This window comes from Dermacentor silvarum, chromosome 4 (genome assembly GCF_013339745.2).
Source record: "Dermacentor silvarum isolate Dsil-2018 chromosome 4, BIME_Dsil_1.4, whole genome shotgun sequence".
In the NCBI taxonomy this organism is placed as follows: domain Eukaryota; kingdom Metazoa; phylum Arthropoda; class Arachnida; order Ixodida; family Ixodidae; genus Dermacentor; species Dermacentor silvarum.
In genome coordinates, this window is record NC_051157.2 from 195,176,268 (window position 1) to 195,190,211 (window position 13,944).

At 44.4% G+C, this 13,944-nt stretch overlaps 1 protein-coding gene across 1 annotated transcript in view; it reads right to left on the bottom strand.

The window, feature by feature from the left end:
• Positions 1-1,528: 1,528 nt before the first annotated feature.
• The window catches only part of LOC119450884 (CD9 antigen-like), a 54,561-nt gene continuing 42,145 nt past the window's right edge, over positions 1,529-13,944 (bottom strand). Inside the window, exons 3-7 of the mRNA XM_037714360.2 lie at positions 13,362-13,442; positions 11,866-11,961; positions 7,259-7,360; positions 4,525-4,608; positions 1,529-2,130 (exon numbers count right to left, since the gene is read on the bottom strand). Coding sequence (XP_037570288.1) covers positions 2,071-2,130; positions 4,525-4,608; positions 7,259-7,360; positions 11,866-11,961; positions 13,362-13,442 — 423 coding nt within the window. The 3' untranslated portion in view covers positions 1,529-2,070. The remainder of the gene's footprint in view (positions 2,131-4,524; positions 4,609-7,258; positions 7,361-11,865; positions 11,962-13,361; positions 13,443-13,944) is intronic.

The window sequence follows — 13,944 nt, forward strand, 5'->3', positions numbered from 1 at the left end:
TGCACAGATCTGCATTTTATTTTGTGTTTCACAGGGCACAGACATGTTCCATTAGCTTTGCATTTTTTAAAATGTTTCGAGGCTATAGATCTGGCCTGGCTCACCTATACTCAGTCACACAAATACAACGAATAAATTTTGTCTTCTTCGTTTACTCCGCGTCGTTTTACGCACACCATTTTTTAGTGCGCGTGTTAGTGAAACGCAATAATTTTCGTAAAAGTGCACGTCATCGCATATTCTGCGATGTTGCCTCAACGATTAAAAAAATCACGCGTCTAAGAACTAACATTGGCTGGGGTATTGCAAGCCACAACAAGGATATCATTCGGTGTCACGCCGTAATGGGAGACTTTGAACTATTTTCAATCGCAAGTGTTTCCTTAACGTGCTTCTAAATACATGGCTTTTGTTTGCATTTCGCCCGTAATCGAAATTCAGCCGCTGTGGCCATGAATGAAATCGCATCAAAGCTGCCAGAAACCACAGCAACAAAGAAACGGTACTTACTTTTTTTTCTTGTTCTACGCGCTGATTACCCGACGAGGCGCTGGGAGAGTACAGGGACATGAATCGCACCGCAGAAAAACGAACGCGCTGTCCAGCGCACGGCAAGCGCAGGGGCGGTAAGTAGCAGACGAACGGCGGCAAGCACCGTCCTTGCGCTTTTATGCGCATGCTCCAGGTTTCAAAATCTCGCCAGCAGTTAGCGCTCCGCGTATCGCCGGCCTAACGCCGGCCGCGCGCTCGCGCGTTCCCTCTCAAAGTGGACCGTACTGTACGTTTCCGCCGCCCACCGCGACTGGGATGCTACCTTAGCCTTTGTCACATTTGCCTATAATTCGTCACGCCAGGTTGTTCACCGTTTTGTCTTCTTTTTGGCCGGGAACCGACACTACCTATGGATACTTTACTACGACCCGCTCCACGACAACCATCGGAGTACGCGCAAGATGCCATCGACAGGGCGCGCGCTGCGCGTCATATCGCGCGCGACCGCCTTCGGATGTCGCAGGTGTCACAGAAGAACCATTATGATTGCCGTCACAAGGATGGATACTACGCTCCTGGATCCTTAGTGCTCCTCTGGTCGCCAACTCGACACGTTGGTCTCTCCGCGAAGCTTCTACCACGCTACCATAGTCATTATCGCGTTCTGCGCCAAGTTACCGACGTGACGTATGAGATTGCACCGGCATAGCCAATGTTATCTTCTGTGCCGGTCAAGACTGACGTAGTTCATGTTGCCCGGCTGAAGCCGTATCACCCGTCCGCTGATGCTACACTCTGACCTGTCCGGATGGTGCGCGTGTTTTCGCCCGGGAGGTAATGACGCGACACAGAAGAAGACGGGCACCGAAGCAGAGGTCAGCATTAGGCCGGCACCGAAGAATAGGAGGTAGAGGTTGCTCCTCGCCATCTTGGCTGGTTGCTGCTACGCCTGTGCTACTCGCCTATTTTGTAAATATTTGTAAATATACGTTTTTGCGCAACAATATTGTCATGGAAACAAAATACATTATGTAAAAATACGACTTTATTGAATATACACATATGGCGGGTCTTTCACATGAATGTCTGAATGAAATAATATAATAACCAACATTGTCTGTGCAATTCAAAACTCTACAGATGTAATCGAGAAGGCGAAATGGCGGGCTACATAGTGTAGCCTCTGAATAAGAAGACGAGAATTATGTGTAATGTGTACACTACTTAATGAAAACGTTCAAATGTATGACGTGCACTCAACAACAACTGCGTTGCTGAAGTAATGACTATTTTGAAACCACCAGAAGAAACTTACGCATTCAGAAAAACTAGGTTCAGTGGCTGCTCGTGATGATACCCATGCTGATGATCTATACTGCTGTAAAGCAGCTTCAATGTGTAGTCCTAGAAATGGAGCTTGCGTGGATGACAGAGTGTGTCTTTGCAAAGAGCCAATAGTGGAGGGGCTGTTTTTTTAAGCAGAAGATATTTTGTATGCTTAATTCTGGTATTACTTATGACTTCAAAAAATACAATAAAATAAAAAAATGGAAGCACCACACGTATCACGTCTTCTCATTACTTCGAATCCTGCCGAATCGTGCAAAAGAGGCAGAGGGAGATGATCATGACGATGATCTGGAACACAAGAAAACAACTGTTACTCAATTTTCCTAAGAAACGTCACCACATAATTATAATGTTGAAGCTTCCTGAAGTCCAAAAATAGAAACTTGCGATATTGATGCCAGGAATCTTGTTTCGCGTACCATACGACAGAGTAGAAGAAGGTAACAGAAGGTTGTGTACCGAAAGCATTACTTAGCGTAGCTCTTATTGAAGCGTCCACTTTCACATATGATGTGAGTGTAGATTACGTTGGCTGATAATTTTCACTCATGATACACTTCTTTAAGGACGGAGCTTACACTTTTTAATGTCCGAACTTGATGTCCTTATGAGGCATTCGGTGCCACTCGCCTTTCAAACAAGGTGTTCACACTCGTGTGAATTGCATCCCAATGACCTTGGCATACCTTCACTCTTAGTGTTCTTATCTCGCAGAGATTACCCCTGTTGATTTTTGGGGGGACCGCTATGAACATCGCAGGTTACAAGCAATTGGTTGTAATGAAACAGAGAATAGTGCATTGGAGGCATTCTTGGCACCTCGTTTTTGATGAAACCTGGCAGAGTTGCGTGAACCGGTTGTGTGGCCTTATTCTTTTGTCTCATTGATGTGCTAACCGGTGCTGCTCAGATATGCAAGACGAACACGTTTTACGCAATGTTAACCAAGGCTAGTGCCTTTATAAGGAAAAGCAAGACTTCGGCGTGACTTTTGACGACCACTTTACAATAGCAGAATCCACGCACAATGATGCGGGTGCACTGCTTAAATGAAAGAATGGACACTGTTCCTTGCTTAGTTGAAATGAACCCATTTTCGCCTCGAGCCACACATAATCTTGTCAGTCGGTCATGAGATGGAAATGCGAACACATTGTAAACAAAGGAATTTGTTTGGTGAAAACTAGGTGCCACTGAAATTAGGTTACGTATTACAGAATGCTAAAATTTTATGACTAATGCAGTTTTTTCATCCTTTGTTTTTTGTGTTTTTGGCCATTCGAGCTCTGACGGTTGAGACGATAGTCCTAATCAATATGCTCACTCTTCCAGCAGAAATGTTCGTTTAGTGTTCTCCTCGAATTTCCTGTATCTAAAGACAATTAGCGTTGCTTGTAAAGAAGTGTGCGCAGGTGCCTTGCGCCAACGAAAGGAATGCTTTCGCACGATCTAATCTAAATACAATAAAAGCCCGTGAAGCCTCTGTTAAGCACTTGGTGAAAATTATAGGCACCTTTACACGTATGCACTCGGATATGTATCCCCGTCAGCTGACATCTGATTGTGGAAAAGCGAGAGTTATTTGTGTTGGTAAGAAAAAAAAATGCGACGAACTCTGCCTAGGAGTACCGTTACTGAAGGCACACACCTGAACAGTGGCAGTTAGCACGGGTGCAATGAAAAGATAGCATAATACTAGGAAGTATAGAGTGCGGGAACAAAAAGGGAAGCGGAGCTATTTATCATATTTCTTATATTTACAATAGTGGCTATTATCGCAATATACTTAAACATTTCGCCTTCCGTGTAATGCGCATCATGACACTGTGTTTTTGTGTTTATGTTAACGCTAGCAAAGCTGTTTAAAGAAAAAAGTTCAAAAAGCACCGTGCAAAATACAATTATAAGACTTGCGGTGTTTTGTTGTTAGAGGTCTGACTACCGAACACCATAGGCTAGAAAATTGTGTCTTGCAAGATGTTTTTAAATCTTTTTATTCGTTCAACAGCTTGGCTGACGTTAGGTGGGACAGCCTATACGTAACATCGTAGGCGTATTTTATTCAGCTTCACTTTTATTACTTAATTGAATGAAGTGATACGCACAAATACGCTTGACACAAGTTGTTCAGATAAATTAAGTGCGCGTAATTTGTAATCATTCTCAGAAGCCGCAATCTTTCCTCAAGGATTGCATGAAAATTGCAGTGACTTTGAAAACCCAGTAAGCCTGGCGTAGCTTTCCCTTTTCTTATCCCCAAATTCTCTCCAGGAAGTAATTCCTGCCACAAAATATTTCTGTAAGTAATCTTAGCTTAGTGGTATGAGAAGCTGCTATGATGACACTGTTTTATAATATTTCTTAGTAAATCATGTTACCTTGCATATAACCATTCTGAGGCCCTGTGTTTGCCTCAACTTAAATTCTTCATTTTTGGTAGCAGGGGAGTTTCGGGTTTCTGCAACTTATACCGCGCCAAGTAAAAAGGACACCTAAGTTATTTTAATGTTATTTGTTAGTGTAACGACATGATAGGATCAAGGTAGCATCCATGCTTTCTTCATGCTAGATTATTCGGGCTTGGAAGTGTCCTACTCTGTCGTAGCTCGACTAAACAAATACAAGCATATGGCACCACTCAGCAGCGCATATTACAATGCATACATTGACAAAAAGTCTCACCTGAACAAAGCCAAGCGCCAGACCCAAGCCACCCACAACGGCTCCTGTCCTCTCAAGAAGGACACGTAAGTTTTCACTGCATCCCTAAAAAATTCGAAAGTAAATAATAAATGCCTTCGCACCAGCAATCACTTGCTGAATATTCAGCAAGAAAAATACAAACATAAGTCATTTGTCGACATGAGAATTGGGTGTAGTGTGCTTCATCTTTCCCAGTAGATCACACAGCTTAGTGCTTACATTAAAGCTCACAAAGTACTTACAAGCTCCTACAAGCGGCCAATGTTGGCACTTCTACCTCCGCTTTCTCTCCTCCTTGCCCCCTCCCCCCCAAAAAATATACAAAATAAAAAAAAACAAGAAAACAGATGTGATTGTAAAAGAGGCTATCATATTTTTGGTAATTTTGCCTAATTGCTGAACTCAAGCAATATAATTATAAGCTGATACATGATTTAAATGTTCTGTAGTTCAATATATCGGACGTAGATTTTTTGCTGTCTGCTGTGGTACATGCTATCCAGGACGAGAAATAGGTGAGTTTAAAAAAATAGATATAGTGTAAGAATATTCTTTTAAGTAGGATTCTTCAAGTGTCCACTCTTCATATCTTTTCTAATATGCCCATGACATTCCTACGCATAATAAACACACCACGTTTTCCCCCTATGCCAAAGTACACGTGAAGTAGCATGTCAAACTTATATCTTATATTATAATGTCTCGTGTTAGCATTTAGTGTTCCCTACAAATTATTGAACCGAGAGTAATGGATTATATCTTTTTAGTCCATATCCGTTTATTAACCACAGTATGAAGCTGCAAAACGTTAATACATACGACGCCCGAAACTCATGAAATTTACTCCAAATATACCTCAACTGCATTTTAATAATTGTTATTCTCATGGAGCGATATTTTCTTTCTTATTTGTACACCTATGCACAGTAACCGATATATGTAAGGGTTATCGTGACTTTCTTGCGATCAGACCTGTTCTGTATAAAATCAGACGTCTTGTTACTGCAAAGAAATTGCTTACGCCTTTTGGCTTTCTTTTCAATTTGACGTGAAATGTATTTCAGTTTGGTAAAGACAGGGGGTTGCTTGCTAAAACCACAGGAGGCGGAAACATATAATATTTATTGCTTTTGTCTTTGCAACCGTACTACCCTCGCGCCTCTGGAATCATTTTGTAGAAAAAAGTCGCAGCTTCGGCCGAAAGGTGAAGCATCGATTGCGATAGCAAATTCGTAGACAGCTATGCGAAGTAAGGATAGTAGTTTTATCGGCCATATAAATTTGTAAATATTCGGTTACTATACTTAAACACAGTGTCACACGGGCACAGGTAAACATGAACACATCTCTCTCGATGACCGCGGGAGCTCGTCAAAATGCTGTAGTGAGAAATCGCGCCATCGGCAGCGAGAAAACTCACTTTGGCGCTGGCTCTCGCTTAAACGCGAACTAAACGTCGAAAGCGCGCATACGAAGCTACCGGCACTCGGCGAGTGCCCTTTGGCCCATCGCAGATCGCATTGAAGATGAGGCCGCCGCGGGCCCACGCTTCAACCGCGTCGCAGATCGCTTTCAAGATAGCTCCGTGAGCAGCAGCCGCGTAAGCAGAACGCACCCCCCCCCCCCCCTCCCGCCTTCGTCGCCACCTCCCCGTTTCTCGCGCGCGAACGAAGAGCGTGCGCTTCCGGCCGCCTTGCTCAGTCGCGTGCGCGAGATTAAGCTGCGGTTGCCGGCTCACACTCGCACGCCTTCACTCGCACACACAACGCACGGCACGCGGCGACGATTTCATCGTTGGATTTTATACGAAACATCACGACGACGGTGACGGCAAAAATGCGCTCGGAATGTCCATATAATTGCTATCGCAATAAAAAGAAGCCATTATTCAATTATGCGTTCATCGCGTGCACAGACGCAGCCGTTGTTGCACCACGCATGACGCAACTGCGGCAAAATTTAGCCTCTCGCTCGGCGTTCAGAGAGGCATAACTCGGCAGCACGTTCGTCGATCCGACCGGTAGGGGTTGCGTTTGAGAGAGATCACTAAACCAAGTAGGTATAATCTATCAAAGAATCTCAAACCTGTCCTCATCAGTGTTATAAGGCTTACAAGTGTGCAATGTGTTGCATAAATGTTGCGGTTGCTTGAGTATGGCGCCAGCGCGTTTGCTACGTAAGGTGCAGAAATTGACTTGGGAGCAAGACAAAGGGATGTAAATTCGCACCCACCACCTTAGACCACAACGGGTCCACTACAAATAGAGATCGAGCACGATTGGAAGATTACACCGCAGTACAGCTACTAGCTGTATCATAAGTTAAGTTTGTAAGATTAGTAACGCTTGGGTAAATTCCACTTGTGTATTTGGTAGCGTCACTTCGGTATTCTTGTTTACATACACCCTCAACTGCTGGCATAAGATATTTTATTTACCCCACTGCGGCTACGTCCTCGATGCAGCCTACCAAATTTGTTTTCATGAAAAAAATGGGACGTGCTTCTAATACTTCATTATTATCATTGTGCAACGGTATCTAAGCGATTTGGGTACTATTACCAGCCAAGTCATCACTGTAAGTCGCTGTCCAGCCGTATCTCCATGTCTTTGCACCACGAATTAAATTCCTCAAAATTGTTAAATTACCCTTTTTGACACTGTAAGCGTTTGAAATAGAGTTGCGATGGAAGTGGCATGAAAGATTTGCTTACGTATATGAAGATATTGTTGGTCCGGGAACTGCTGCAGGACTGCGGTATAGTCATGTCTCGGACCTCGTAGTCATGCTTGGAGATGGCGCCGCAACATTCAAGCTGCACCAAGAAAAAGAAACACGACATTACGTTAACGTAGTTTAGTGCCCAAATAAGTGCTGGTTATTATTGCGATAGCAATTATATGGACACTTCAACCGGATTTCTGCCGTCGCCGTCGCCGTGAGGTTCCGTATAGATAAAATCTTCGCCGCGCCGTATGCCCCAGAGGCAGCGTGCGGGGACGCGCGTAACAAGGAGAGCGAACGCACTCAATCTCCCACGCGCAAGCAAGGAAGCGGAAAGCCAGCGCCGGAGGGAGCAGGGGGGGGGGGGGCACTTCTCTGCCAACAACTGCGCTCGTCGCTCGTCCGCACAGTCTCTTATCTCTCCCACGCGCAAGCAAGGAAGCGGGAAGCCAGCGCCGGAAGAAGCGGGGGGGGGGGGGGGGGCGCACTTCTACGCTGCCAACAACCGCGCTCGTCGTTCGTTCGACCGCACCGTCTCTTATCTCCACACGGCTCTGACCTTTATGCGCCGTGCATTCGCCGCTCAGTTTCCGTTGAAGCGATAGACCGCACGTACCTTCGCCCGCTGCTGCGGCGTATATATGCGCTTGCTGCCAGCGTTTTGACAGTCGTTGTCTGCAGTCATTCAGTGTGATCTATTCATGTTTGTTTGTGCGCGCTCACACCACGCTTGTTCAATCAGTTAGTAATAGTCGGGCCACATTTTCCAACGCACGCTACACATGCAATGCTGCCCGGGTCGGCAGTGCAGCGCTACAGGTGTGTCCCTTCGCACGCGCTGCCCACGGGAAGCGCTTCTCATCAACACCACCGTTTCACACGCGCCTTCTCGTGGTCATCGAGTCTCTCTTCATGTCAGTCTACTTGCGCCGCAGCACACCTGCTTACTTAATCAGCTCATGTTTACTACAATTCATATTGCTACCAAAGCCGCTCACCTTACTTCGTATGACATTGCTGTGTTGCTATCGCATTCATCGCTTCGCCCTTAGGGCGAAACTGTGACATTTTTTTTGTCAAATGTAAAAGTTGTGCCATGCTTAACGCAAGAATCCATCTGACCAGTCCTACGTCCTTACAGCCTCACTTCTAGTCTACTAGTGGTGATTCAAGCAGCCACAACAATGCGCGCTTTCCTCTTTGTCTAAAAGGGTCCCATGAACAACAGTGCGTAGACAGAATGAAGTCAGTGTGATGGTCCGCGAGTTCCGTCACATTTGATTTCGCAGACTGAAGCTTCTTCACAAGACATTATGTGGGTGAGGCTTGAGCACTTGCCTGTTCCACCATGATATGGTTGGTGAGAAAAGCGGAAGAACCGCAAAGAAAAGGCGCTGTAGCCAGAGAATGAAGGAAGGAAGGAAGGAAGGAAGCAACAGAAAGGCAGACGGCAGGGAGGTTAACCAGAAATAAAGATGAAAAAACTGAGGGGGGTGACAGTGTAAAAAATTGCGGCGGCGTGACAAAAAGAGGCGAAGGTTGGAAGGGATGGGCTACCACCAGCGCACAGCACCAAGGGTGCATTTTTGGTCAATTTGCCTAATTCCTTAACTCAAGCAATATTATTATAAGCCGATACATTATTTAAAAGTCACTGTAGTTCAATATATCAGACGTATATTTCTTGCTGTATGTCGTGGTGCATGCTATTCAGGAGGACAAATAGGCGAGTTTAAAATATATAGTGTAAGAATATTGTTTTTAAATAGGACTCTTCAGTTTAAATAGGACTCTGCAGCGGTGGTCTGGAGGTAGAGCATCCGCTCCGTATGCGGGAGGTACCGAGTTCAAATCCTGGTGCCACCGGAAACCCACTGCTTTGTTCTAATGGGTAGAGATGTTCCTTGGCCTGTTGCTCAGCTCTCCAGGGGATTCACATCTCGAAATAGGGCCCCATAAAGATTTCAGGAGTGGTCTCTGGGCGCCTCTTGTCCAACCACAGACGGCCTTGTTGAGAATTCGCCGCGGCTGTGGGAGGAAAGTGCTGCCGCCGGGTAACTACTGGTAAAATAGGTACAAGCGCGCTCCCGGCCAGGCCCTCGGTCATCATGGGACCTCAACGTTTGGGAAGAGGTGTTTGTCCTCAAGCCGAAGGCGTCCCCACATCGATAGGCGCATTTGGGGCGCCATATGGGAAATGGCTGCCATGGGAGCGGCCCAAACATCACTTTTTTCTGTGCTCACGAGGGGTTCGACGGGAATTCAGGGTGCAGGCTCCTTTCCCAAGCGAATCACCCCTGAAGGAAGCCGAACGCCAGGCCGGGGTACGCTTGTGCCAATTTGAACCAGCGGGTGCCCGGTGGTGGTGGGAATCGAGCCCACAACTTCCCGCAGCTGAGGCGGGCGCTCTACCACTACTCTACCAGTACTGGGCGTGCTTTTTTATTTAAAACAACCGTTCTATTTTTTTTACTTAGCGGACAACCGCCTACACTAAACAATGGACATCATTGTTCACGGAATTATATGAGACCACTGTCGCATTAACTGGGGAAGGTCTCATGGTTTCATAATTGCTGCAGCCACCACACCTACTTGTAGCGTTTATATTATTTGTATATCGTATACTGTAGGAGCTGCATACCCACAAATATGTTTCTCGTAAGGTTTGTGCAACGTTGTGTTCAATTATAGTTTAATAATTAGTGTCTTAAATCCACGAAACACAATTTTTATGCCGCTCTGAAAGGAAACGGAAGCATGAGACTACTTCTATTTATCCTCTTTATAACGGTACACAGTGCATAATTTAATAAGGTGATGACATGGACAAGTGAAAAGTTTCATATGGATGCTACATGTCGTTAAGTCCAAATTTTGAAAGTAATGAATGTATTGCCCTATGATTGGACGCCTCTTTCGGGTTTTCTGTAAATTTTTGAAGGATGCATGAAACATTAAATGAAAAACCTGATATGGTTAGCTCACTAGCAAGCCATTGAATTAGTTGGTGAGAACTTGATGACTGCGGCCCATATTATGGATGCCGACCACTTCAACGTTCAAGCATGTAAGATGGCTAAAGTTGGTCAGCCTGAACACACCTAAGCGCCAACCGTTGTGTTTAATCCCTTCGGCCATTCAGTTGACAATTACACGAATTCTTGTACTTAAGTACGGAATTGTCGTTGACCAAAGTATTCACAAAAACGACTAGAACCCAAATTAGGCGAACACTCAAGTTACTCTTAAAGAATTTATCTGAATATACTTTTGGCCAACATGATAAACGAAGCAGTGCTTTTGCGACATGCCTTTTCAACCCCTGGAACTGCAATTAGTAAAACAACATTTGCTAGCTCCATTGTGTGTCGCACAAGTTTTAACTTCCAGCAAAGCACTGACGAAGTTACACACTTTATTTGGAGAGTGTTTCTGGATGGCATACGCAGCAGCTTTCCAGCAACGCATTTATTACGGGCCTCGAATGGACCACGTGAGAGGGGGCACCAAAACAGGCCTAATTTCCCTATAACGTGCCAAGTTCATTCCCCTCTCGTCAATTTGCCAACACGCAAGACACAAGTAGCATATACGGCCACTGTTTAATTATTTTTCAAACTTGTAGAGTGCTGCTAAGTGGTTATATTTGTTGTGCGAAAAAAGAATAAAAAAACGTGAAGTGGTAGGGGCTGAATGAGAGGCACGTCGTGGAACCATCGTAAAAAACGTTTTGCACACATAAAGCCTAATACTAATCGAAGAAAACAGCGCCAAAAACTCGGATGAGAAAGGAAGAAGACATGAAGTGTCTCGTCTGTGCTTTGAGCGCTGTTTTCTTTGATGGATTCATACGAACGAGCTTGTGTTCAAACCCTCATAATACTAAGTTGCACATACATAGCCTAATATTAACACTGCCCAGCCAAAGGGTTACAAAAACTGTGAGGTGGAACAAGACATGTGTTATAATTTCAGTCAGGCAGCGGCCGTAAATCGACCTCTTCAAGTTTTGGTTTCGCTCTCTGGGAAGAAAATACACACACGCTCACGCATAGAAAAATAAACACAATTTCTCACAAAGTAATCTTGAGAGAATCATTTACGTGCGTAACTCAGCGAGGCTCGAGTTAATTAGGAATAATTAGGCATTGATACACCCAAAAGCCGCGCAGCAGGGTACTACCAATATATTAGAGAAAATTCAGCCTCTTTGCTGGAGAGCTGTGTTTGAAGTGGTAGCAAAACAATCTCAATAGAACAAGCAAGTTGCGCGGATAGAGGGCTTCATTCCCCTAGAACACCACGTTCGATGACAGCGCAAAGGTTTCAGCGAATCTTTCGTGGTAGGCTCGAGAACCCGCATCGGCTATTTAGTACGGAGGCTTACAGATTCGGATCATAGATGTGACGGTCCGATAGCTTCACATAAATACAGTGAAACAATTGCTACATAGAAGAAACCGCTAAACGCGAAATTGGTTCTTGTTCTCATCAACTTAAAAAAGCAAGGATTATGTGGCGAAATAAACATTTAATAATGTCACTAAATTAAATAATTTATGTACGCACACAGAAGCAATTTGCAATACATACATGAACTTGCATGAGATCCATGAACCGTCTGGCCTTGGGATCATCGATGACTGTGTCCAGTTTTTCTTCTATGCTTACAGCCAGGTGTTGCTGCAGCTGCAAGGAATAAAGAAACCCAAAAATTATATCAGCTTCTTATTCCTGTAGGAAATGAGGTGTCAATAATGGAAGTCTAAAAATTAAAAAAGCCCTGTTTGGGAATTCAATGCGAAGATTCAGATGAACTCTGTCGCAGACCTAGCACAGACGTGTTCAAGGCATATAATGCGCTCGTAGATAATTACGCAATGTACTAGCAAAGCAAGTTTACTGCGGTGTAGACAAATGCCACACAGTCGGTGTCATTCCCAGTATTCGATCGAAGTGAATAAGCCGTACAAACTCACCGGCTACAACTCGTAAATTGCAGTGCCCTGCATGTAATTATTTAAAATTTAATTTGTGATTTTTGTTAGTTAGTCGATTATACATTTTGATTTCTCGTGCGAGCAATGTCCGCCACTTTGAGCAGTCCAGCTCAAGGACTGCTCAAATGGCACCAGTGCTTTCTTTTAAAAATAAGTAGTAGTTCCGCCCGAAAGGCTAAGCATCGTTTGCGAAGGCAACCTAGTATATATATATATGCGAAGTAAGGATAGTACATTTAATCGGCCGTATAAACTTGTAAACATAACTTGCTAACTAAATTAAAAAGCATGGTGTCAGCGCGCACCGGCAAACATGAACACATCGCACACGCTGACCGCGGACACTCGCAGTCAAAACGCTGAGGTGATGAAGCGCGGCAGCAGCAGTGAACGAAGTGAACTTCGTGGTGTCATCACTTCAACGCAAACTGAGCAGCAACAACACAGCACGTACAAAGGCGTCAGCCGTCTGCACACATAGACTCTGCCCCTAACGCATATCACTTTCAATTATGAAATCTGCATATTAAGTGAATCTCCCTGTCTTGTTTACGAAATGGAAAATCAACAAAATAAGCACCTCCGCAACACTACAAGCTACAAATGAGGAAAAAAAGAGAGCATTGCAAGGATTGTCAGTTGTCAGCGTTTTTAGGTAAACGAGACAAACGTTTTATTGAGTTTAAAGACGAAATCGGTAATCTTCTAAATTAGCAACACTCAACGACATTTCATAGTTAGAATAACGTGTACAAAGTCTGGTACATTACTGTGCTAAAAGGAGCAACGTTATTGTCAATAAAATATTCTCTGTTGGAGAGTTGCCCAGGGAGCAAAATGTATTGCGTCTATCGGGTTACAGCGGCACAAGCGTCTCAGTGTTCCATAACTGTGCTTGAAATGCAAGCAAGTCAACAGTTTAACGTCCGTAACGCTTGGTGCCCATATGATGTTCGTGCCTGTCAGCATGGCGTGGCAAGCTACTTTTTTTTCCAACAGACCAAGCAATCATAATTATATTAGTTCACAGTCTACTTTCAACGGTCGGATCATGCGAGCGAACTGTCAAAAGTGGCATCGCTGGTTTACCTGGTCTCCATCGGCTACCTTCCAGACCAGGCCGGCAACAGCGCATTCCATGATCAGCAGCACGAACATGGCGATGAAGTACTGCGAAAAGTAGGAATGGCGTTAGAACAAGTCGTAATCCTGAGGAAAAGCTAAATGGTACAGATAAAGTAGTGTGGTAGAGCGTCGTAACCTTGGTATGATTCTTAAAAAATGCATTCTGGGGTTTTACGTGCAATGAAATCCCTATCTGATTATGAAGCACGCCGTAGAGGGGGACTCCGGTCTAATCTTGACCATCTGAAATTCTTTAACGTCCGCATCAATCTAATCACACGAGCGTCCTTGCACTTCCCCTACTATTGTTTTACTATTAGGAAGAACTACTATTATGAAGAACTACTATTAGGAAGAACTGGTAAGCTTTATTCCCAGTGAGACCAAAGAATTCAGTGATGAATAAAAGAAGGAAACGGAAGAATGTACATATCAGGTGCGTGCTCTTTATTAGCCCAATTTGATCAATCGCATGCTAGGGTAAATTTAGCTGGCTAGGGTAGGTTACTTGAAGAGGCGAGCGTTTTCTAGCGCAATATTAGCAAGC